Source organism: Agrilus planipennis, unplaced genomic scaffold (assembly GCF_000699045.2).
Source record: "Agrilus planipennis isolate EAB-ADULT unplaced genomic scaffold, Apla_2.0 scaffold10, whole genome shotgun sequence".
Taxonomy (NCBI): domain Eukaryota; kingdom Metazoa; phylum Arthropoda; class Insecta; order Coleoptera; family Buprestidae; genus Agrilus; species Agrilus planipennis.
The window spans coordinates 785,153-811,739 of record NW_020442465.1 but is presented as its reverse complement, the minus strand read 5'-3'; the positions used below and the strand labels follow the sequence as shown (position 1 = coordinate 811,739).

Here is a 26,587-nt window from a genome sequence, read left to right as displayed (position 1 = left end):
TAAGGTACCTGTACTCGACATTTTGCATTACTGCACGTTTATTAATAACTGATGATGCTGATACTATACGCTTATTTCAAATTTTTTTTTATCAAAGTTACTGATATTATTACCATTTGAGCCTTCCGATTGTTTAATTTATAATTTTTTTAATTATATCTCAGCCCAATGTAAACTTTTGTACTTTTCTTTTTCAGAATATTTTGGAGAAATTCAATCCGGGTGCTCGACAAATGATAAATGCAGGAAAAGCTTATCTAAAAGCTCTACATGGTAAGTTATCAACGAAATTTTGTTTTCAGGTCCCTAAGTGTAATATTTAGTGTTCTTACGGTTACTTTATTAGATTAATAAATTACAACTAGAATTTTGAATGAAACCAAGTACCTTTATTTCCATGTTTTCTACATAGGACACAGTATAAGAACCTTCAGAATTTGTATAGCGGAACATGCATACTGACTCGTCATTTTACTTTTTGGAACTTTGCATTTATTAAAAACTGTCTTTTATATCAAATATAATAATTTTTCACATCTCTGCGTATCGATCGATATCGGTAATGTGTTACAATATGATATTAAAAGTGTCTAGTAACAGAATAGATTTTTTTTAATATCATCCATTGTTTCTCTAGACTATACTATTACAGGATCGGGTCTTATCATGCGAAACGAAAGCAAACTTTCCTTGTTATTCTTGCTAACGAATACATTGCTAATTTGCATCTCTTAGAATAACAACAGAAAAGAAAACACTGTTTGCATAGTTAAGTCGGCGTATTTCGTACTTGTCTGGAACAGCCGGTGGTAGCGCCACTCTTGATCACAACCAATTTCTTGTTTCAAACAATTTTCTGTTAATTTAAAGTAAGTGTAAACACAATGGAAATAGTCGGGAACAGTCCATTCATTAAAGTTCACTCTGACGTAAATTTGCTAGGTACTACTACAATGGAGTAAATATCCTTAAGATTTATTATGCTAATACTTAGTTAGCGAATAATTTATAGCAGGTACTAGAGTTAATTAATTAAATCTACGTACAAGTTGTGATACTTCGCGCAGGAAGCTTTTTATTCACAATAGAACTCCTTGGTAAGGCACCTTTTGAAGCATGAAGGACTAGTTAGAGACAAATTAGAGGAAGAAGTAGAAGTGCATAAACAGTGACAGGGATTACTGTTAATAATTTTTTTGGGCATAAGGCACTTTGCCACTCGCCAAAACTACTGAAAAATACATCAGAAGATCAAAATACAGTAAAAGTCCTTGTTTCTTATCGTTTTACATTTTTCTTCACTATTTACCGGCAAGATTTTTATTCCGTGCAGTTTTTTCAAAAAAATACCACCTTAATTCATTTTTTTTTTTGTTTTTACTTTAATTTTGCTTATTAAGCTCTTTGTCCGGTATCGTTACGCAAAATAAAATAATGTCAGAAATATAACGTTAAAATTACAGATTTTGACGTGTAATCTCATTGATCCCCACCTCATGTCATAAAACGAATAAAACGGGTTCTTGTCATTGCCCGGGAATGCTGCAAAGAGCCGATATTGGAAGGGAGAAAGAAACCGGGAAGTTTATGAAGTCCCCGACGTTGTTACTGTAATATAGGATAAAGGTTTTTGATTTATCGATGCGGTTTCGAGTGAGGGAACACCGAAATACTGATGTCAACACGTCCTTCCAAGATGTATATATATACGTGTAGGAACGAAAAAACATTGGGCTGAAAAGCAATCTTGTAAGGGAGAAGTTGTGGCTCCTTCTATGTACAATCGTCCCGTTTGATCTACCTTATTAACTGCTTTAGAAGTCGCACATTTTTGCTGGTTTAGCTGAATTGTGTCCCTCCTCTTCGATTTATGAACGATAAAAGTTTACTTCATCCAATTGATCTCCCAAAATAAAAATAAACAGCCTGAGTTTTATACGACAGGCAGACTGATTAAATGATATAAAAGGAAAAGCGTAGGGTCATAGACCACGTGTGCGTACTTTTGGGCTCAATGAGTTTCAAATACTTAGTAGAAGCCGTATGTGAAAAGTTAAAAACAGTTGTAGATCTTTTATAGTCAAATCACTGCAATATTGTTTTACCATCATCATGATCTATCATGTGTGATGGAACAATAAAATATTCTTGAAACGTTACTTTTATTTGTTTATTTATAACTATGGATTTAGTTTTAATGTATTGGGATCCGTCAAATGGGCATACACGATCTGGTGGCAAAATTTATAACCTCGAATGAGGGAAAAATTTACATAGGAACTGTGCACGCAAATTGTAAAATTGTTTATTGAAATAATAAAACACGTTAAAAAAGTAAAAATTTTTTTGATGATGGAGTCGACGAAGTTTTCTTCTGAAGTTAAATCAAATAAAAAGTTAATATGTTTAGTGAAAAACTGCAATAGGACTTCAGACATAGATCTTCACTCTTCACCTACATTAACTAGACCGTTTTATATATGTTAAAAATATATTCGGAAAATTAGAGAAAAAAGTAAACTAATAGAAGCTCGGATGAAAGCACTAGGTATCAAAGAAGTGAATTCCAGAATAAAAATTTGTTCACGTCATTTTAATGCACATGATTATATTTCAGCAAGTATTTACCATCAGCCATAACCTTAATATTTAAAACTAGAATCATACTAAAATTATAAAGTGAGAAATTATTTATTCCTGTGTAATTGATTTAACACAATTCTAATGATACGATATAAGTATTTTGAGGTTAAGAACCTACCTCCTGCAATACAACAAAGTTGCAATAATGTGTTTGCAACGTTCTCTTAAATCGGCTTTGCACGTGCAAGTCATTGATATGATATTGCTTAAATCACCCAGAATCACCTCACCAATTATATAACGTGAATCCCTTTTTAAATCCGAAGTTTGTAAAAAGTAGGCAGTAAACTTGACGGAATTTTAAGGCTAGCTTCCGGATTTGTTATTTCCGAATTTTATAATGTGATTGGCATTAAAAACACGGTCACCTTCAACGAAATTTCTTTCCAAGGCTTTGTGTCAGCCCAATCACATATTGTGTCAATACTTATCATTTTATCGTAATTTAAAAACTTGGAAATTGCACGGTACACTATAGGAACTACGATAAATTTTCCCTAATCGGCGCCATGTTTTTAGGCTCCTCCCATTTGACGGATCCCAATACAAGCTTCTATATTAAAAAGTTATGGATCTAGTATATTCTAGTTTTCGGGAAATGCAAAAATTGACTCAGGTTTTAGGACCTTATCATTGATACATTTAACTTCAACACTTACTTTTGGAACAATCAATTTCGTAAGCTCATAACCCTACATAATGGCTAGAGCAAATAATAAATATTTAGAAAATGATTTTTTCATTAATAATAACGTAAAAACTATAGGTAGTTATATCTCGAAATAATCTCAAACAGAAAACATTTATGCTCATGGTAATTTTGGTGAATTTGTTATTCGTTCTGATTGTCCACGCCCGCGGAGTAAGATACTCTTTAATCCTGTAACTCAAATCAAGCAACTTTTCTTTTAATGGACTATTTCACTCGTAAACAGTTAATAAAATCGGATTGGATGCCCCAAATGAGTCTTCAAGTTACGAGAAGTTTGAAAATTCCCTTCATCCCTCCTCCCCTTTTGCTCGTCGTTTTTCTTCATTTCGAAAATGGACTTTGGTGCAATTGCCACATACAATGGAGCCTCTGATTTATAACCGAGATCAAACAGCTTAGCGTCTTGCGTCAGTTTGAGCGAGTAACGAAACGTGACGTTAAGGAAAGGGGTTGCCTAACACAACCACACCCTTCATTAACATTTTACAACGGCACATGTGTTCTACGAACTTGAACCTTCAAAGCTAAAAGTCTTGTTGTTAATTAGCAATCCATCTGCAAGCCTCTTTGACGCAGTCGTTTCGTAGAAAAACACTATTTAAGTTTAAATAAAATACAGTGGATTTCGGGTGTAACGACGATGGGACCACTGTAAATTCGTCGTTATATCCGGATGTTGTTATATCCGGAAGATAATGAGATAGAGACACGTATGTATGGTTTTCACCGTTCTTTAATTTTAAAATAATTTTTGCCTTTAAAGTTAATGCGCGTTAAACTTAAACAAACGGTAATGGTCCAATCGCTATATCTGCATTGGATTTCTAAGAATTTGTTAAAAACGATTCATTAAAAACAGTCGCTACACCCGAACTCCGCGTTACATCCAAAGTTGCTATAGTCACATGAAATTTTGTACTTACTAAAGTATGCTTTAAATTCAAGGGACTAAGACTTAACGTAGCTACACGCAGAAACAGGAGTTAAGAGGAGTAGAGGTAGACCTAGATTAGATTACTGTTCGCAAGTTCTAGTTTTGAGGGAATGCAAAGATTAGCTATGGATAGGAAGGAGTGGAGTCTTAGGACTGACAACTTTATGATGATAATGATGATAGTAAAATGATCGCTACAACCAGCGTCGTAATAAATGAAATCCACTGTAATTTAGTTTGAAATTTATCAAAATCTGAATTTTATTGTACAAATAAAACAAGTGCACTTCTCGTTTCCCCGAAGAATGGGAAAGTGAACGCCTGGTGCCTGTGACTTTTTAAATCATCCACCTTTGTTGCATTATCAATAGAAACATAAAATAAGCTGATGCTTTCCTACAAAGTAACCCCGACTAAAGTTTTCCTTCGAATGCAAAAGTTACGTTAAAGCGATTTTATGGTCTGCATTTTACTTCTTTTCTTTTATAATGCATGTATTTATGGTTCGGATAAGTGTGTAATCGGGATTTATATTGTACGTATATAGCATACTGGCTCTTTCTTGAAGAAACTTTCTACCCCGGACAGTTATTGGTGCTTAGTTCTTTAGATCATCTATTTTCAGATATTTCACTGCAAAGGTCTCTGGGGTTCCGTGAATACATATTGGGGTTGTACTAAAGCAACCACCATTTGCATTAAAATGGTCGACTTGGTTGTAAACATGAAAACAGTTATTTTCGAAAAGCGGAAGTATCAATTCTGGATGAAATGGTTTTCTTTTTTCTTTTTATATTTATATTCCTTCCTTTTATAAATACGTTTTTAATACTTACATAAAAGGAAGGACACTTTACTATAGGGAGTTGTCTTCGAAACAAGCCCTCTGCAGAGGGATTACAATGAAACTTTGTGCATAAATAAGGATTTATTATACGTATTTTAAGAAAACATGTAGCACCTAAGGAAGGAATCAAAGAAAAGTTTTAAAAATGCTGTGAACAAGACATTACTCATACACAGGTCATTATTAGTACAGCAGCGGCGAAGCCCTTTATAACGATGCCGAAATGATACCGATCGATGATGCTGCCGCTTGCCGGCCGATCACTCAAGGTCAAAAACTGAACGGCAGAGGCACATCAATGACCGCGTAGCAAAAGAATGTCGAGAATTTTTCAGAAAAATGAAGAACTATCAAGAAAATTCGATAGTCATGCAAACAGCTGACTGGTTAGCTGTTGGAGTCATTCAATAGGTACAGGTCGGTGATGTAAATAAGCAAATCGAACGTAAGCAGTCGTTAGGTGACATAATTCGTCAATTTTAAATTCAAAAATTACAGTTTCCTTTTCTGTTATAGTGTGGGTTAAATGTATGTGGTAACAGTGATATCGATTTGTTTTATTTAGAAGGTGTTGCTACTTACAGTTTTTATTTCCAGCACTTTAAAACCAACTACATAAGGTTTTTAAAAGTTAATTAACCTTTAAATTACTATTTAGACAGAGTCTGCCACAAAGTGAATATGGTAGAAAATATTAAGAAATACGTATAATTTGGACGGGTTTGACTATACGAATTTTAATCGTTGATTGATCTGTTTTGTAGGATTACATTTAGAATGTATTTTTGGTTATAGTTATTACATTTCCGGTTTGAATTTGAGATTGAGATTTAAGTAACTTAGTAGTTACGATACATTGTATCTTTTCTAGTTTAAGGAAATTGTGGCATTGCAATATGCAGTAGTGCTATTATTTAGAACAAAAATTTACATATCTTTACTTGGTAGTTCAGAGATAAGAGCAGAGTTATAGGAGGAACGAGCGTTTTCTCAGCTGGATCGAAATGAAAAAGGGGACGATAAAATATATGTCCTCGACTAGAAGAGACAGGCGAGAGGGTGTCACGTAGAGGGGGCATTGGGCGATGACACCGAATTCTTAAGAAGAAGACGGCCGTTGTACTGACGGAGAATGCTCGCAATGTAATTACTTGTATTATAAAGATTCCATCCAACATTTTCTAATTCGATTCGGAAGAGAGTCCTTCTCTCAACTAAATAGAAAGCCAAGTGGGTTTTCGATCGAATTGAAAATCTTATTTCCCACCTTTTTCGTCGTTTTATATTGTTCGGAAAAGGCCGAGACCGCACCTTGCAATTAAAAGTCCTGCTCGTTTAGCCACTTAAAACGTACACTTAGCGAAACTTCACGCCAAGTTCACTTTCGCCCTCGAAGCGCTTTTACAGATAATTCGTGTCGCGATGCTGGAAAAGTGATTTTCAACTTTAAAGAACAACTTCAAATTTAATTTTACACCTTCTTCCTATTACTTCATTAAAACCGAACCAATTAATAAACACTTGATTTCCGACTAATTTTCATTACATTTAGATGGTTAAAAAATTTTTTTGCATGTAGATATACTGTAGGTATTAATAATAAACAATATAATTATGAAACACTTATTATAGTCAATTGCACTTTTACAATAAGAAAACTTAAACTTTTATTGACGAGAAACAAAGCTCGAAATATTATACTGATATGTACAAGTGCGTACGTTCTCGAGCGGCCCGCAGGCAGACATCGGCCGACGGTAGGAAATTTTTATGCTAAAGACGCGAAAAGACAATGTCATACCCTGAGTGACACATATTTGTCTTCATAACAATAGGATTTCCGAAATTCTCGAGTAGAGTGAAGATTGTTCCAGAGAATTCGATAACAAAATAAATGGTCCTCTGGATGATTGTCAGAGTAAATTAGTATGTGCACAGAAGGGTATCAGTCCAATTTCAGTCTTACACGTCTTGGTTCAAGTTTTTCTTTGATTTCTTTAGATTAAACAGGCTGAGTTTTTGGGGTGTGTTGTCGTGCCCTTTGTCAGTTTTAGATTCCGTTATTTCTAATTTGGGATTAAAGATTATCAACAAGTATCCTTTTACCTTAGTTTAAAAGTGTAGTACTGGAATACTGTAATACTATATACAAATTGTACCTTATTATTTAATTAATTAATGAGTAATGATTTCATTATATCTAACTAATCGTAAATTAGGGATAGATAACGTCAGATAGCTACGTTTAGATATGACCAGGTTTGGAAACAACAAATTTAATCTGTATTAGGTTTGATTAAAACAGTCGAGTGATTAATGTTGCTCCATCAGCCAATTAATTAAATGGCAGAAATTTAGATAAAAACAAATCATTTTTTCTCACAGAATCCATTAATCAATAGTATATTGCTTATCACTCGGTCGAATCGGTATTAGAACTATACAAATTGGACTTCTATGACATGGTCAATCAACAAAATAGCTTCGTAGAATTTAATAAAGCTGAAAGCACTATTTAATGGTAATTATTTCCAATTCGTTGATTTGAAACGTAGTAATGATTTAATGGCAAAGGCGTAGCAAAAATACTTATTAAATGATGTGACAGATTTAATAAAATAATAAACATGATTCTATAAGATTAATGGTTAATTTAGCTGAGGATAGAAGAGTGGAGGTGCGTGTCCAACTAGTATCAGGTGTAACCACCTTATGATGATTTGATGATGATATCTATTCGCAAAGGTTTATCATAAGTTAACGAAATAATATACAGTAAAGTTCTCTTCCCAACAATAGTGAACGAATCCCTCATTTTAGGTTTAACGCAAAGATAAAGTGATAATCAATATTAAAAACCCCCTACGGGAATGTAGATAACATGTTTTGAATGTTTTTAATAATTTTTTTTATTAATTTACGCAAAAAGAAGCGGTCAAAACAATTTTTATACTTCCGCCACTCATCAAGATTTGACGCGGAAATCTTCTTGACTGGAGAATAACAAGGTTATACTTGGAGCCCACAGTATGTCCTCGCTTGAAAGTGCTTATTTGTAAATTAAATAAGAGAACGGGAGAAGAAACAGAAAGTAATTAATTTATGAAGACAAGTATAAGCGAAACAGTTTTTCCAAGAAATTACCTTCGTTTCGCCGAAAAAGTTGGTTGAAAATTTTCTCTGGTACATTTATCAAAACGTCACCGTTTATGTGTATTCGCGCGCTGAAACAAAGAAGTCTGAAATTTATGTCGGCTGTAATATGGCACACAAGAGATAGAAAGAAGCAATTTGTGTTTTGGATATACGTTTACGATACTGCACCTACTGTAGCAGAGAAGCTGCGAGGAGTTCGAAGAGTTTATTGAAAAATCACGACTGCGAAAGAAACCATGATAGACAGCTGGCAATTTCGTCCTACTCATTCCAGTTATCTGTTCTAAAATAAATCATCCCTCCAAGAAAAATTACCCAACTTTCCTCCTTCTTCTTCTGCTCGAACGATAACATATAACGTTAAGTGAAAACGTCCCTAGAAACAGGAACGCAAGTCAGTAGATAGTGCCAACATGATAAAAAGTCGCAATTTTTGAACTTCATTTCACTCGAAAAACAACGAACGTTGTGCGTAATTTATGACAACTAAAGTCCTTTATGAGATTCCTGAGACCATTATGAGGATTAATAGGGAAATTCTATTATGGGGATGAAAATAGATCAACAGTTATTTATTAATTTAAAACCTGCATCAGCAACACACTTTTCATGATTCAATTGAAGTTTGATGCATTTTTAACATCACCATAAGGTCGTCAGTCCATGCATCTCCACTCCTTCATACCCTGAATATTTCCCTTAACCAGAACATCCCACATCTTTAACTATTTGGGAATCTAATCTAGGCCTACCACTACCTCTTCTAACTCCTGTTTCTGCCTCTAAAATGTCTCTGACTAGACTTTCATGCCTGAAAGTCCTCTGTTCTCCTATTCTTTCTAATACCTCTTCATTTCTATCCACGGTATCCTCATCATTCGTCTGTAACACAACATGTTTCACCATTTGAAAGAATTTTAACCCAAATGGTTGTAAGCTATATTCATTTCGAAAATTGACGAGATATGAGGATCTCTGTAGAAGCAGGATTTAACTACAGAACCACTTAATTAATTTTCGATCTTTTTCTTTATGAAGAAAGATACAGAACTAGAATTGAACTGACAGCTGACATTAGAGGTAGATCGACGAATGGTCTCAGTACATATAGCTAGAGATAGATTCGCTAAAGATATGAGAGTGTCGAGGCTCGTGTCAAATCAATCTTTTCGATTACCCTATTATGATAACTATAACATAATTTTTGACAAAAACTATTCAAGGAAACGTACCGACGGTTTGTATAAAAACCAGATTTGTACACTTGGATGAATTCACACGAATCATTCGTACTGAGTAATTGGGTCACTAAATTACGACCATCATTCCATCACTATCTGGCATAATCTAACCACAACTGTATGCGCCTAGAGACTGGAATGTTGAGGTTCAAATGATGGGTGATGGAATTATCATAACATAACGGACAGGAGTACAGACGGTAATGTCGGCGTGAAGATAAAACAAATTTCGGTGGTATGTTTTTACAAATACATATACAAGTATCTCAGCGGTTACGGCGTGTTTCCGTGAATGCAACAGCGTGCGTTCGCCCACACATCCGCAGAGACCACTGCAACATCCGCTATTGTTGTCGGTCGCATTAATTCTTTCGCGTATAACGCGACCGCATTTAGATGGAACGGACGAACGGACCCGGCACGGGTCAGAGAGTGCGAGAATTAAACGCAGTTGGCCATGTAATGCGATTTCGAGTTAAATGGATTACATCCATTCAGTTCGGTCGGGGTGTTCGACTGATAAATACAATATTTTTTGTGTTTGTTTGAACAACACCCCCACATCTACACAAACACAATGAATCCCGAACGCGTTCCCTGGGCCTTATTTGCCGAGACCATTAACTACCGCTGCTCCAATTCACACATTATTATTGCAGAACGAGACCGGAAAAAGGACGTGATTGCAATTGCAACGACGCCAAATGGCGCTTCTGCCCTGAAAACATTCAACAGAAAAATTGTGGCTATTGTTACTGCCTTCAAAAGTGATGAAAACGTTAGGAACCATGGCCTCGCAGGCGAAAAGATGCCGGAATATGGAAAAATAAAATAGCGAATCGATTTATCACGAAACATAAGCATTTGTAACAGTGTAACAGTACGTGAAGATAATATTGACCAAAAGTTCCTCAATCGCAACTGCAGCGGTCTATAGAATCTGTAAAATATTCTTTACAGTTTAACATTGAGGTTTCCCCGGAGTATGGTGATTAGGCTAAGCTAGGCATATTGCATTCATATATTCAATAAGTGCTAGGTGAAATTCCAATATCATTATTATCCTAGTTGATAAGTCGTAAAATAAGTCATGATGATTAGAATAGAAGTTCCTACCTGCTGTCAACCCGCCGCAATTCACATGCTGCATGGAGAGAAACGTCTGAAAATAGATCTCAAGAGTTATCTCTGGGCATGTTCGAAGCTAAATTAGAGAACTAAAATAGAAACAGTTGCGTTTTCCACAATTTTTTTGTCATCATAACGTATGTACCGTCCATTTCAATTTGTTTGAATTGTGACCTTGAAGAAATCTGCGCGAAGATAGAAAGAATACACACTAGGCGTGAGCAAGACAGAAATAGTTGGAACAAGCTTGAACGAGCAGAGCTCTCTATGGGCGGTCTTAGAAGATCGGCTAGAACTGTACAGTACTAGACGAAAATGTTTAGCAATTTCTTAAAACAAAAATGTATATAAATTAACAATAGAAAACAAAGTAAACGTTTTATAGGTGTGTAGGGCGTTAAGTTAATTCACCTCTTATTATTACGACGCATTCTAATAAAGGGAAGGGGTATATCTCCAATTTCTTGAAACGAACAGTATGTTACAAATTTTGGTTGTCAAGGTGACAATAAAATTGTGAAAAAGATAATGGGTGTGTTTTAATATTAATTTTAAAAGAAATTTTCATCAATGTCGATTTAATAATTAACTATCAAATTTTATACGGAACAGACTTTTTATTCTTATTTGTAATTTTAAACTTTAACAAAGTGAATAAGATTAATTTATGTAAAATAGAGGAACATGGACCAACACTTTAAACATAATCGAGACGAGGTCAATTTGTTACACGAATTTTTTGTTGTAGTACGAAATACTTTCCTGTCCGCAAATTTACACTACAATTAATCCATGAGTTGTTGTAATAAACGGTTTTTATAGTACCTACCTACTAATAGCTAAAAATAATAGTCTGCGTTAGTACCTGGATTATTATTTATAAAAAGAACAACTAGGTCACAAAAAGAATTCTAGCAACATACGTGAATAAGAATTGCACTGTTAAATATATTTGTTGATACACAAAAAAAATGACGCCGGTATGAGTAAATTACCCCGGTGACCTCAAGTTAAGAAGCCGTATGAGGTCACCTCCAACAAGATAAATAGTGTAATAAAATTACTGGAGCGTTAACGTTCTTTATTATCAACTAACTTTAAGTCTATAATGCAATAGTGCATACCTACATGTCCCTATTTTCAGACAGTAAAATTTAAATGTCAATCACTCATAATGACCATTTAACGAATCTTAATAAGGTGTTTGTATTATCGTTTTCAGGTAGCATCGGCAGGTAATAAAGAGATAAATGGTAAAAGCACATATTCAAAGTCATTAAGGATTTAATTCTTTTGTTGTGTGGTTGTTGTTATTATCGGTTGGGAAGGAAATTAGTTTTCGAGTTTTATACCGTGTATCATTAATTATAACCTTGGTATCATAACAAATGTAATTATTTGTTTTATGCAAACTGCATATGTGCACATTTTCATATAATCATAATAAAATCAGTGGATAATAATAATATTAATAGCTCTCTGTAAAATAACAACTGAATTAACCCCTGAGACACACTTATAAAACAGAACTTTCGAAATGCGTAGATATATGCATCAATGATGAGTCGATTTGGAAAGGCGAAGTTGCCAGTAAATTACTGAACAGAGAAAGTGCAATATCACCACCATATTCCACACAATTAGCAAAATTAACAGCTTCATCTGATTCCTAACAATCCCTTTTGCATACAGAGTGTTTTTTAAAAACTAAGCTACCGTAATAAGCTGAAAAAGGATGACGATACAGTCCAATACTTTATTGCGGACTTCGCCTTTTCAAATTGACTTACAGTAAAATGACCGTTCGTCTTAGAGTATCTACTCTTAACAAGTTTTAATAATAATTCATCTTCTTCTGTTTTCAATTATATTCGTTACGATTTGAAATTAAAATTTTTTTCCCCGCTTTCAAGATAGCAAATTATTTCTCAGCAATTTTCGAGATGTAGGTAATTATCCACTTTTGGAATGTACTAGAAAGAAAGTTTGAAACAGGAATGGGAGTGAATTTAGAATCGAACTTGCTTACTGAGTATGCTATTGTGAAAGTGGTATTCTTTTTTAGTTCCAGATATTTACCTTTAAACTGTACAGTTTGTTCTTAATGTGCAATGCCACGACTGTTCCTGAACTTTTTCACTGCAGGCCAACTTATTTTGAAACAAAACAAGAAAATAACAAACCTTTGGTATTGTTCATCAAGTGCATAATGTAGGCAGTCACTTGTAAATGAATTCAGGTGAAAACTCAATTAAAAAATCGCAATATAGGAAAGTTGTTGTAAACTAGTAAACTCAAGAAACGAAAATTCACAATTGGAAACAGTCGTTAACTGCTGAATTGTGAGGAGACAGTGAACTTGGAATTGTTATATTGTTCTAACAGTTGTTGCTCTTCACCAAGTAATGTTACACCCGTTTCACAAGTGTTTGTGACGATTCGTTTCATTTCCGCCATTTCCACAAGTTCAAGGATTGCGTAACGTCTTCTAATAAAGTTTTCCCGGCTCCGACGATTTCATACGGAAAATTAGTTTGCCAATATGCCACAGAGATACTAAGCGGGAGATTTATCGCATTTCACTAAATTAGGTGCCTTATACAGTAACGCTATAATTGCTTGAATGGGTTTTAAGGTAATTTTGGAAGGTTTTCAATTACCTAATATGACACCATTAAATGCTTGTTTATTTATTTAAAATGGATAAGTATAAAAAATTACTAAAATGTATGTAAATAAACATAGATACATAAATAAATGTTAGTTTGTTTCCTTGCTTGTTTGTTGCTCGTAAACCATTCGTCTGATTCGTAAAGCGCTGTAAATAGCTCAGTGGTATAGGAGTAGCCGTCTGCAACATCGGCGATCGGCATGGAGCGGATTCAATTCCCGGCCGATACAATCTATTTTTTTGCGACCGGACGCTTTAGGTAACACAGAGATTTACGACTAATGTTGTCAGAAATATAAGAAAGAACACAGACTTTTTTCTATCCTGACAAAACTTTCCATTTCACAATAAAATGCGTTATATATTTAAAGTAACTAAATGTTACTGTACATTTAAATTTATTAAACTCTTAGGAAATATCTTCATGCATTTCAGTTGAAAAACATTTTAGGGCACCATCACAACTTGTTTCTGTGATGACCCTCCTAAATTAAATTAAATACATCTTTTGTCATAAAATAATGTCTAATAAATAACTCCTTACTTTTTTGTAGTTTTTTTTAACATATTAGCGTTGTTAATTCTAAAGAATGGAAAAGTAACAAAGAGGATTTACTAGCGTTCTATCTACATACATTATGCATCGTTTCGATTTGAATACACGCTTGTCAAAAAAGGGTAGTTTATTATACATGAAGGGGAAAAATTGCAAATTTGGTTCTGGAAAATTGATAGAAGGGTCTAGATGAAATGCTGTATAAAAATGAGCTAAAATTCCGGTCGACAATTCTAAAAATGTATCCAACTTAAGATTCAGATTTTTAAGCAGTTACAATCACTATACATAGATAAAATAAATTTTAATATTAAAATCATTTCAAAACAAACAAAAATTTTCAGTTACCAGCCCTTTTAAAAACCTAACCTTTTCTTTCCCACCGCGCCCACCGTCCATGTTTTGCATCCGTACAGTGGCGCTCGAAACATACACCTTTAACAATCTTTTTCTAATTTCTAACTTAACCGTTTGCGAGCATACAAGAAACTTCATTTTATTAAAGTTGATTTGACCTTGCGCTATTCTCTGCTTTATATCCCCACTGATCCTTCCGTCCTGACTTATCTGACTTCTTAAACAGTCACTAATTTTTCGTCTCCTATCTTTATATTACCTCTTTTCCTACGTTTTCTTCTCTTGCATTCCAGTATTCGTATTCTACTTTTATTTATTTTTGTACAGTACTGTTTTATCAATACAGGTTCCATTTTATTTAAAGCTATCTCTAACTACTCTTTGCTAACTGCTAATACTGCTATATCATCTGAAAATCTAAGCGAACTAATCATTTGCCCCTGTACGTCTATCCCTACAGTTGTACTGTCCTTAATGATGTTGATCGCGTCTTCGATGTATAGATTAAAAAGTAGCGGTTGGATTACGGTTCACATAATAATTAAGGAAATGCGAAGATTAACTCAGGATAGAAAAATGTGAAGGTGCGAGTCCAACCAGTCTTAGGACTGACGATGTATTTGACAAGTTGTAAATGGCATTGCGCCTTTTCAATTTTTACTTTTTAACGTTAGGATGTAACGTGTTTTTATACATCCGTTGTCACCGACAGTTGACTTCAGAATTTCGTTGAAGGCACTTAAAAACACTAGCAAGAAAACTACCTAGTAAAGGTAATACAACGTAACGTCGGCAATTTCATATTTCCGTGAAATGAATTGTCAATTTCATGTGCTAAAACTAGCACAAATTTCCAACATCTACTTCCTCAAAATTCGCTTCCTTTTACAACAACCTTTTAAATATAAAGTAATATCGTAGTTACATAAGTACAAGCCATTATTTACAGAATTGTTACCGTTAACAAAGTGCACATTTTTATCTCTTCGAATCATTTTAATGTACACAACGTAAAATGTAATTCAGATTAGAAACACTTAGATAAAAAAACACATGTATAAATAAAGGCACACGAACCATCCCGTAGAATGCATCGCTGCTATCACGGGTTAAGTTTAACATGTCGAGAACGTTGTTGAACATTACCTACCTAATGAACTCACAATTACTAGCAAATTTGTACAGATGGCGTCCATCACTCCGTCTGTAATTATTTGATAAACGCTATTTAAAGGCAGCAAGTAAACTTGTCAGTGATTTGTAAGAACTGTGTACGACGTGCTGAGGAGATCCAAAGAGATCGTAATCGAGTCTGACGGCTTCAACAGATCACTTACCAAGAACTTTTGTTTCAAAAGAGAAAAATTAGGGTTAGAATTAAGCAAGTCGAATAAGTAAACGCTTTTATCTCCTTGTGATGATGATGCATTTTCTTGAATATTTTTAAATTGTAATATAGGTTTAATTGTAGATTTGATTAGTGAAAACTTTTACTCTAGGGATAATAGGTCCTTGGCCTCTCTGGAAATAAGGTTTATACAAGTAATTGTGTTATTAATCCCGTCTCCTGCCGTAGAGGGCTTCACTCCCCCTTACTTTGTAGTACTTCATGTCGCCTATGATAATATTCAGTTGAGGAGAACTCGATTGGGTTCAGTTTGACGGGATGGCCGGGCACGTTAACACAATTACCGCGTTAAGCAGCCAACTCCCGTTTGGAGACGCTCCAAACCGTTACGCCATATCCCTCCGTCGCATCGTCATCCTCATCCTTTACGTAGTCATGAATAATTAAAGATATGCATACAGAAGATAAAAACATTAATTACTTACTTCGTCGTTATCTCTCGCCCAGTTCGTTTTACGGGAGACATTTAAGATGCACCACTTGCACTGCTATCGTTGAAATGCAAAGTCGTCAGGTGAAGGAAATGGAGGCATTAAAAGCTGCGACCGAACTTTGCAACTTAAACACTTCACATGAGAACTGTGGCACGCTCTACTACAGACACTAATGATACTGCTGTAGGTTAAAAAATAGAGCCAATAAATTTTAACTTCATATTTGATTTGACCTAAAAGATACAAACGTTAAGCTTTACACCAAGAAATAATTCAAAGTGGTCTGTATTCTATCGAAACTGCCAGACGCGGATCGCGATTTCGATCTTCTTGGATCTCATCAGCGCGTCGCAGGCAGCTCCGACAGAACACAGACAAACTTTTACCTGCTGTCTTAACAGTGCGTTTTAGAAAATACTACAAATGGCGCGGTAAACGCTATCTGTAGTACGATGCTACATTTTAGGATTACATATGCTCCAACAAGGTCCACTTGTGTGGATATCTACTTGCTGAAAACGAATCCCAGCGTAGCCAACCTTAACGTGATAGGCACGTTAGCTTAATCGAATAAAATAATTTAAAGTGATCTGTATTCCGTTTAAATTTTTATTTTATTATTTTGAAGTTCATTATTATCATAAGGTCGTCACTCCTAAGACTGGTTGGACACGCTTCTGCACTCTTTCCTATCCTGAGCTAATCTTCGCATTTCCCTAAAACTAGTATGTCTCTGATTAGACCTTCAAGCCTGCAAAGGTATCCTACTAACCTATCTCGCCTATTTCTTATTGACTTCCATAGAACCCTCTGTTCTCCTTTTCTTTCTTTCTTATACCTATTTATTTCTAACCTTCTCTAGCCACAGTATCCTCATCATTCGCCTGTAACACCACATTTCGAACGGTTCTAACCTATTATTTTCCGCCGCGCCCACTCTCTCCCGTATAGCACCGCCCTCCAAACCTACACCTTTAATAATCTTTTTCGAATTTCTAATTAATCGTTTGCGAGCATAAATGACTTATTTTTATTGAAGGCAACTCGACCCTGCGCTATCCTCTGCTTTATATCCCTAGTAATCTTTCCCTACTGACTTTTCTGACTTTCTAGATACCTAAAATTGACTACTTCTTCGAATTTTTCGTCTCCTATCTTTCTTTTGAAGTTACCAATAACTTTTTAATTTCTGCAATTATGACCCATAGACAGTATCCAAATATGGTAATGAACTACAGATTTCTGCGTTTGAAGCTTGTTAAATGGAATGCTGTTGGAGACGTTTCACTTTAGTGCCCACGTGACACTATCAACGTCCTTCCGTTACAGGTGAACCAGAAGAAGTGAGTTTTGAGAACTCTGATGACACATCTTCTTTTACATCGATTTCAAAATACACTATGACTGAAAGGTTGACCTGCCCTGGGAAGTTTTTTTAAGATGTATTTCAAATGCATGTAAAATTGGTAGAGTTAATTATGATGCGAATGCCAGTTTGTCCCCAACAAAGATCGAATGATACAAAAATGGCAGAAAAGGAGGATATTTCAGTATTATCTAATTCCCTGTACCATTGTTTGCTGGATGTGCGTAGGTACATGTTCTAATGTTCATTTATTCGCCGTTTTTTGCTGTCTAAGGCAAAATTAAACTGTTGTTCTCTGGCTACTGCAATAAATGATGAACACCGTAAACAAATTTGTTGCTTCGATTATTTTTGTACAAACTAAATTACCGACACAAGTAGTATAGCTGAAGAATGACCTTCAAGGTGTCTTAGAGGTCATTTTTTAGCTGAAGAATGACCTCCAAGGTGTCTTTGGAGGCCATGGTAAGGGACTGAGGATGGACAGGCCATCGAAGTGTCACAGTATCCCTATAGCTATACTACTGACACATTTTTATCTCGAGTATTTCATTTCCACCGGCCTCTAATGCTGGTGGATGGGCAGTCCCTTCGTAAGAAAATGGTGGAATACCCTCATCAACCTCCTTTTATTAGGAATCGGTGGGATGGGATAGGTAGGTAGTGGTTAGGAAGAGAAAGATGAGACAGACTAAATCAAGACAGATTAGACTTTATGTGTGGAATATTATTGTCCAAGCGGAATTTACCTAAGTAACCCAGACCAACCCGGAATCGAACCGGTGTCCTCTCGAATGCTAGGCAATGGTCTAAACCTCTAGGCTAAGGCGCTCGCTATCGGTGCAGACACCTGAAGTTAAATAAGAAACAGTCGGGGTTAAAATTGTGATACTCAACAAAGTTTTCTATTACCTCTTGAAGAACGAGATTATTCCTAGAATTTTACATGGTCGATTAAATTTTTACCTATAGTGTATAACTTGTGGGTAACTATGAAGACGTAGCCTTGTAAATAATTTATTTAAATTTTTTATAGGTTAATTATAAATGTGCATTTCGTTCGTTCAGAGTTAAGTTTACTGCTTCACGTTTACGAGATGTCTATTTATAAACATTGTACAATTTGTTTGCGCCAGTTGCTTTGAAAGGTTCGTTTTAGGTAAAAAGCTAACTTGTAGTACGTATTGTATACGAAAGAAGCAGTCGGTATCGCCTTTTATTCACGTAACGTTGTTATGCAGTAAAATGGCTGTACATTTTCAGAAATAACGAGCCAAAATTTCTGCCAGTCCCGCTAGACGAACCAAACAACTCGCTTCATGAAAGCATGAAATTGCCAACGTTATATTGTAGCCATTCTAGGTAGTATTCTTAATAAAATTTTCCACTTAACTGTCAGCAAGGAAAACGATCCCGTCTACACTCCGTCAGTTATTATTTGCACGACATTCTTCCAGGAAAAAATCGCCGATCCATTTATTGACGAATCTTTTTTCGTTTTATACTTGTCATCATAAAATGCGTAGATACAAACCTAAATAAAATTGAATCTCCAGTGAAGAATAGTTTCATAATTGATTGATAACCTGACCTACAGTGGTGCCTTTGCGCCAAGTTATTGTCAGCAAGCCGCTAAGTTACACTGTAATTCAAAGCCGGGCAAACTCGGATCTTTTGCATCCCAAGTGCTCCTCAAGGTTAACCAAGTAGCTCCTCATTGATCCTGCGAGTGCGAGTGAAATGATTCTTTCCTTTTCTTATCCCTTCCATTTCGTAGGTTAGTCCCCTTTTCCATAGCCAAACCCAATAGTTTTGCGAACGTAGTAACGAAAATTTTCGTAGGTATTATTTAAGTTGCGAGAGTGGCTTCGCTCGTCTACGGGATGAAGGGGCTTGATATGGGAGTGGAAGGGAGAAGAAAAAGACAAAACAAAATTATTCATTACTGCTTACTCTCTCGTACTCATTGAAGAGTATGGAGTGACTCAAACTAACCTCATGTAGCGGCTCCTGCTAAGTTAAAGTTTGCCCAGCTCTGCTGTAATTGACGTACTATTTCCAATAGAATCTAGGCACCTGCTACTTCAAGCATTCCCTCTTAGCTAGTTTATGTTCCGTCCTTTTCTATTGTATCCACAAAATTTACATATCAAATATTTAAATGAAAAGGTTGTTATTTATCATTACTGAGCCCATAATCAGCGACAAATTTCCACAGGTGGCGTTTACTGTGCTATCTATGATTGTTTATTAGGTACAAGGCAGATTCTTTACTATCGACAATATACTTTATTTAATTGCAAACCGACGCAATGGCAACGTGTTAAACAAACATCATCCCATGTAGGCACCTATACAGAGACAGCTAAGAGAACTTGACTATCCATTCACCATGTAATGCAATAACGAACTGCTTCTATCAGACCGTCTATTGGTATCTCGCAATCAGAAAGCGTCGATTTTCCGTTAACTAATGGCCCTATTCACGACACTTGTGCTACGGTGATATTACTGATAAATGATTTTAGTGTGATTGTCCCATTCACGAAGCATCCGGATTTTGATGTCGATGCTTTCAGAGGAAAATGTCATATACGTACCATATATGTGTGTAGACATCTAAAGAAATATATATTTCTGTACAAATTGGGAAAGTATGTACTGTAGTTACCGTTCAAATTGTGTCTAGATTACTCTTTTTCTTTTTATGATACGCTTCACTCTAATTATCAATAAAATGAATGGTTTGTGGACATTGTTAAAGTTAATTCTTGTCTTTTTCTTGATATTATCAAATTCAGTTATTTATTACATCAAATTATATATGTATACATACATAGTATACTTTAACCAATTTTTTTCACATCAAAGGAGAACTAAGTACGCTGCTATTTATGATTGGCTGTAGCCACACAAAATCCGTATATAAATGTAGTAAATCTCACGTCTATTAGCCAATAGAAACGCAGTGTGCTGAAGTAATTCGCTGTGAACACTTTTAGTTTAACTGATTGCATAACCGAAGCGGCCAATAACATAAAATAAATTCTATGATTTATGTGTTCTAAATTTTTGCAGTTTGTGGAATTATTAGAGTTATACCAGTAAATAAGAGTCTAGAGAACGTGAGCGATACCCAGAATGTAGACAAACCTACTAATAGTGCAGGTTCTTGTATGAGTGCGACAACTGAATGTTATCTCCGCCGATCATAAATAAACTAAAATTACCTATTAACCTACTACTCCAATGTTAACTAGTAGTACTATCATAAAAGCATTCGTTTATGACGATATCCCTATGTAATTGATTCTACAGTTACCTTTTGCATTATTATAATATTAATTCCCCTACATGGCTACAAGAGTCTGCATTTAGTAGTAGTAAATACTGATATTTATAACGTACATGTGGGTCAGTATTACATATAAATAATCAATTAGACAATAGGTTTAGAAAGTGACAGATTTTAAGTTCGTATTCAGCACGAGCTAGAGTCTAATGCTGTGTTCACACGAAAACGAGTGAGAAAACTCTCGCTCAAGTCCATAGCGAATGTGACTACAACACGATTGCGTGTGAACGGAGCCTTAAGACTCTGTGACTGTTATTGTAACCTCGCGTGCACCTCTGATATTTATGCGTTATATTAAACATCGTATTGGGATCCGAGCATACACCATCTGGTGGCAAAATTTATAACTCGAATGAGGGAAAAATTTACATAGGAACTGTGTACGCAAATTGTAAAATTGTTTATTAAAATAATAAAACACGTTAAAAAAGTGATGGAGTCGACGAAGTTTTCTTCTAAAGTTAAATCAAATAAAAAGTTAATATGTTCAGTGAAAAGTTGCAATAGCACTTCAGACATAGATCTTCACTCTTCACCTACATTAACTACCTTCCAATAAAAACTAACCGTTTTATATATGTAAAAAATATATTCGGAAAATTAGAGAAAAAAGTAAACTAATAGAAGCTTGGATGAAAGCAGTAGGCATCAAAGAAGTGAATTCCGGAATAAAAATTTGTTCACGTCATTTTAATGCACATGATTATATTTCAGCAAGAATTTATCATCAGTTATAACCTTAATATTTAAAACTAGAATCATACTAAAATTATAAAGTGAGAAATTATTTATTCCTGTGTACACCATAGGAACTACGATAAATTTTCCCTAATCGGCTCCATGTTTTTAGACTCCTCCCATTTGACGGATCCCAATATTATACAATGTCAATTTAAAAAGCACATTCTAAGGCAAATTGACAATTGATATTGTAGGATGGACGACGTGACGACTGTGAATGCTACACTGTATTCGAAAGATGTAATTTTTAAATGGGAGTTCTGTAAAATTTATTTAATTTTCCCAATTATCACGTAATGAAATTTGGTTTATGGAAGCGTTTTGTGGCATAAATGACTGTTAGAGTGAATAGGCGTTCGTTCTCTTAACTAAATCGCATTCAATTTGCAGGTGCCGCAGCCGCATCCCGTCTCTACGTCGACGCAATTACAAAACTTGCACGTCAGGCACAGCAGGGTACATGGGGAAGTTCATCTGACATAGGCAAGTTTGCACATTCTCTCTCTTTTACCAACTCATTATTTTATGCAAATAAGCAAGGACGGCTACGAGAGCCATTGGAACGTGAGAGATCACTTTACATGCACATACATATAGATCCCGTATAAAAACATACGTCGCATCGTTGACTTTTATTTAAAAAAAATCTGTTTAGGTACGCAGCGGAAATTTGCACGTAGTCCACGTAAAAAATATATTTAATAAAATCAACTATAAAATACTACAAATGGCGCAGTAAATGCCATCTGTAGCACGAGCATACGTAATCCTAAAATGTAGCATCGTGCTACAGATGGCGTTTACTTCGCCATTTGTAGTATTTTCTAAAACGCACTGTTAAATCAGCAGGTAAAAGTTGGTCTCTGTTCTGTCGGAGCTGCCTGCGATGCGCTGATGAGATCCAAAAAGATCGAAATCGCGATCCGCGTCTGGCAGTTTCGACAGAATATAGACCACTTCGAATTATTTTAAAATCAACTATAGTTTTGGATTTTCAAAATTATCCGCAACGCAGGATTTGTAACAAGGCATGTAACATAAACAAAATTTAGTTTACGTTGTGGAATGCGACATAGCATGTTTGAGGAACTCAAGGATGAAATGAAAGTGAATTTTGAGTTATGGTTCGCTTTATTTAAATCATAGGTACTGCGTTGTGGCCATAATGTATCCCACGAAATTATTAATACAACATAGATCCGATATTGTAGAACAATTCAATTTTTATTAATTCAATTAACTACGACAGTAGAAAAAAATAGTAAAACAAATCCACAAGTTAATTAAATTACGTTGTTGACAATAATTTCACCTATTATGGCTACTTTCTACAAAATTACCCAGAATTGTATTTACACCACAACGTAATTGTTGTCATTATGTTTCTTCTATGATAATTCAAACGTTATTACGACTGATTACATAAACGTTGCGTTGTGGGCGTGTTCACGAGATGACAATGCATTGTGGCAGGTTATTCGTCAACTCCAAATCTTAAAACTTAACTTGTACAATTCGAGAAGCTCAAAAAATGTGTCCCACTCTGCGTTTCTGATTTTCTGAAGCACTTACAAAAACATCATTAATTTTGAAAACCCGATGAACATCCTTAAAATTTTACTAAGTTTCGCGTTTCATTCAGTAAGATTTGTTGTTAATAATTCAATCGGTATCGATAAATAAAATATTAGTTCTCGCATTAGGACGAGAGAATTTGAAGTGAAAATATTTGGAGCCGGATTGAATGGCTTTAAAAATCGATTGAGTTAACAATACGTACGAGGAGAGTACCTACTCGAAACGCCGATTTCGGGGAAGTTTTTAGAGCCGCTGCAGTAAAGAAACTAAATATTCGCCAGCTGGTTCACAATGGGTATTTCTCTCCGAAACGTGCTATCATTTAGGTTGCTCTTATGAAGGGTGAGTTTAGGGGATTGAACGCGTACAACTAAGGAATAAAGAGACCAACTCGAAGGGAAAGAAAACACGTGCGCATACAAATGGCATTTTAAACATTGATGGACACGGGACATCTGAGGCTAAAGCTTACAGTTTTCCACTTTATGTATATACATATATGTATACGGTTCCTTTACTTCGAACGAAAAACCCCAAGATCCCAAGATACGGAAAAAAGGTTTGTTTTTTATGAGAGAACAAAAGGCGAAAGCTAATGTTACGTTTATTCTTCAAGTTTAATGACCAGAATGTAATCGGATTGAAAAGTTTTTTCAAAAAACTACCCCGTAATCTTGTCATTTCAAATTCTGGAAAAATAACTAATTTAAATATATTTCGTTTTGAATTGTAGCATATTCTTAAATTTGTAGCTTGAAATGAGGATTGCCAAAAGTCATAATCTTTCGGATTATTTTTAAAAACTGTGTCTCCTTCGGAAATAAAAGAGGAAGGAACATACTTTCAAAAATATTTCAGATATGTTACGTGAAAATTATACAGATATGATTTTTGAATGTCTTTTTTGCCAAATCTTTCCAACGATTTGTCATATGATCCGAAAAAATATGAAACGACATTCACATAGGTAACGTGTGCCCCTAAAATTAAGGAAAGTATAAAAAAGTATTGCATCGGCGGGGAGACGAATACGTAACAATTTTATGTTGGTGATTGTTTTAAAGTGTTATAAAAATAGCAAAAATCAACGAATTTCGATCACACGCGAAAAAAATGAACAATTGATTTATGTTTTTTTTTCATTCTCTGAAGTGTGGAATTCCTATAAATGAATATAATAATTCGAAGAGATCTGTATTCTGTCGAAACTGCCAGACGTGGATCTTTTTGGATCTCATCAGCGCGTCGCAGGCTGCTCCGACAGAACACAGGCCAACTTTCGCCTGCTGTCATAACAGCGGGTTTTAGAAAATACCACAAATGGCGCGGTAAACGCCATCTGTAGTACGATGCTACATTTTAGAATTATGTATGCTCCAACAAGGTCCATTTAAATGTATAGATATCTACTTGCTCTTCGAATTATTTTATTCGATTATGGTAACGTGCCTATCACGTAGTGGTTAGCTACTCCGGGATTCGTTTCAGCAAGTAGATATCCATATATTTAAAAGGACCTTGTTGGAGCATACGTAATCCTAAAATGTAGCATCGTACTACAGATGGCGTTTACCGCGCCATTTGTGGTAGTTTCTCCTATAGATAAATGAAGTTAATTAAATATCAGTAAGTGAATCCATGTTTTGTCCAAACGTTGTTGGTGGACGAGGAAAAAAAGTTGAGAACCACTGGTAAAAGAAGTGATAAAAGTAAAGAAGCCTTATTTTAGGGCTTAAGCAGCTACTTAATTGTAACGCGAACGCTAGTTCCTCTCTCCGATCGTTAAAAATGAGGAAAATTCTATTTCACCACCACAAATTGGTTTAGTACGTTAGCACGTTCAGTAATTTATCGATTAATGGCCAAGCGGCGGCTTCACTAGAGTAGAGACTTTGGCAATCAAAAATTAAATTGCTCAGATATCAAAAAGCACTTTACTGCAGCTAAATCAACGAAATAAAACATTTTATTCTGCCAGTGCTTCTTATAAAATATATACCTACATTATCCGACTTATTTTATTGATAATACATCTGTAGCACGAGCATACGTAATCCTAAAATGTAGCNTCGATTAAAGGCCAAGCGGCGGCTTCTCTAGAGTAGAGACTTTGGCAATCAAAAATTAAATTGCTTAGATATCAAAAAGCACTTTACTGCAGCTAAATCAACGAAATAAAACATTTTATTCAGCCAGTGCTTCTTCTTATTGATAATACAGAAAGTTAACGATGCAAATTTGAAGAAATAGTCTAACAAATAAAACAAAAGGTGAATCGTTTTGTCAAAAATTGCAATCATAAGAATTTTCTGGATATTTTGCGCTAACAGCATTTACAGACAACCTTTTGTGAGTATCAACTGTATATTGTCATGAATGGCATCAAATGACAAGCACTTGTGTCTATGAATGTGTGCAGAAAGTTCAAAAACATTGAAAAAATTCATCATGGTACTGTCTACATGACTAAAAATATGTGTCCGATTTGAGTAAAACCCATGCTCGGTTTTGCGCCATCTCTTAATACGAGTCTAAACTAAAAGAAAAAAAAGTGCGAAATTTAAATAGGAAGATTTTGAATTTTATTTAATGATTAATTCAGCATTTGACGTATAACAACCTATTTTCAGGAAAAGGATGATTTGTTGTCAAAAATTCTATTTGACATGTGAATTGTATGAGAAAAATAAAATTAAAATATATTTATTCCGTTATCACGGTCTCCATTTTTTTACCTTGTAAGTAAAGATGGCCGCTATGTTAGCACATGGCCGCGCTTGCGCTGTTTACTACATACCGTAGCGCCTCTTAATTTTCAAGTCTGAATTACTTTGAAATAATACTCCATGGTGGAACTTCCTTGACAAGGCTACGGAATTCTTTAATTAACGAATAAATATCCTAATAAATTCAATTATACGCAACTATGACAGTCGGGAAATCAAGTTACAAATTATTGCAGGTAGTAGATATAGGTATAAGTATTCAATAAGAACTGATAAATGATTTTCTTTATGTCTAATTAGATTAAAATCTTAGCGTCAAAACTCCATAATTGAGATGCCTCTCTAGTAATATTTCACGCCTGCTATTTGTAAAATTTATATATCTGGCAAATCATTTTCACCCTCTGGCGCGTTTGATTTCGCAATAAGTTTAACAGACAGGGAGTCACGTTGCGCGAAATAACGGAGGTGCTAATAATTATTCTACGGAAGTGTGGAAAAGGCGGAAGTCGATGTGATGGAAAATTTCGTTTGAGAAAATTTGCGTCTCATGCAGTAGCTACTTTAAGGTAACTCAGTTATCTGAACCGTTTACGTTTCTTTTCGTCGTAAATTTCCTCCTCGGTCAATAATTTCCTTAGTTACTTACATTAATAAGGTATGATTTAAAAATTAAATTTTCTGTTGCATCGTCAACAAAACTGGGCATTGAGATGCTAAATTTATTATTTATT

The 26,587-nt window shown here is 35.0% G+C and overlaps 1 protein-coding gene across 1 annotated transcript in view; it reads left to right on the top strand.

The window, feature by feature from the left end:
- Positions 1–26,587, top strand: part of LOC108732432 (probable serine/threonine-protein kinase DDB_G0282963) — an 80,482-nt gene that overhangs the window by 35,309 nt on the left and 18,586 nt on the right. Inside the window, exons 3-4 of the mRNA XM_025981015.1 lie at positions 198–273; positions 21,940–22,032. Coding sequence (XP_025836800.1) covers positions 198–273; positions 21,940–22,032 — 169 coding nt within the window. The remainder of the gene's footprint in view (positions 1–197; positions 274–21,939; positions 22,033–26,587) is intronic.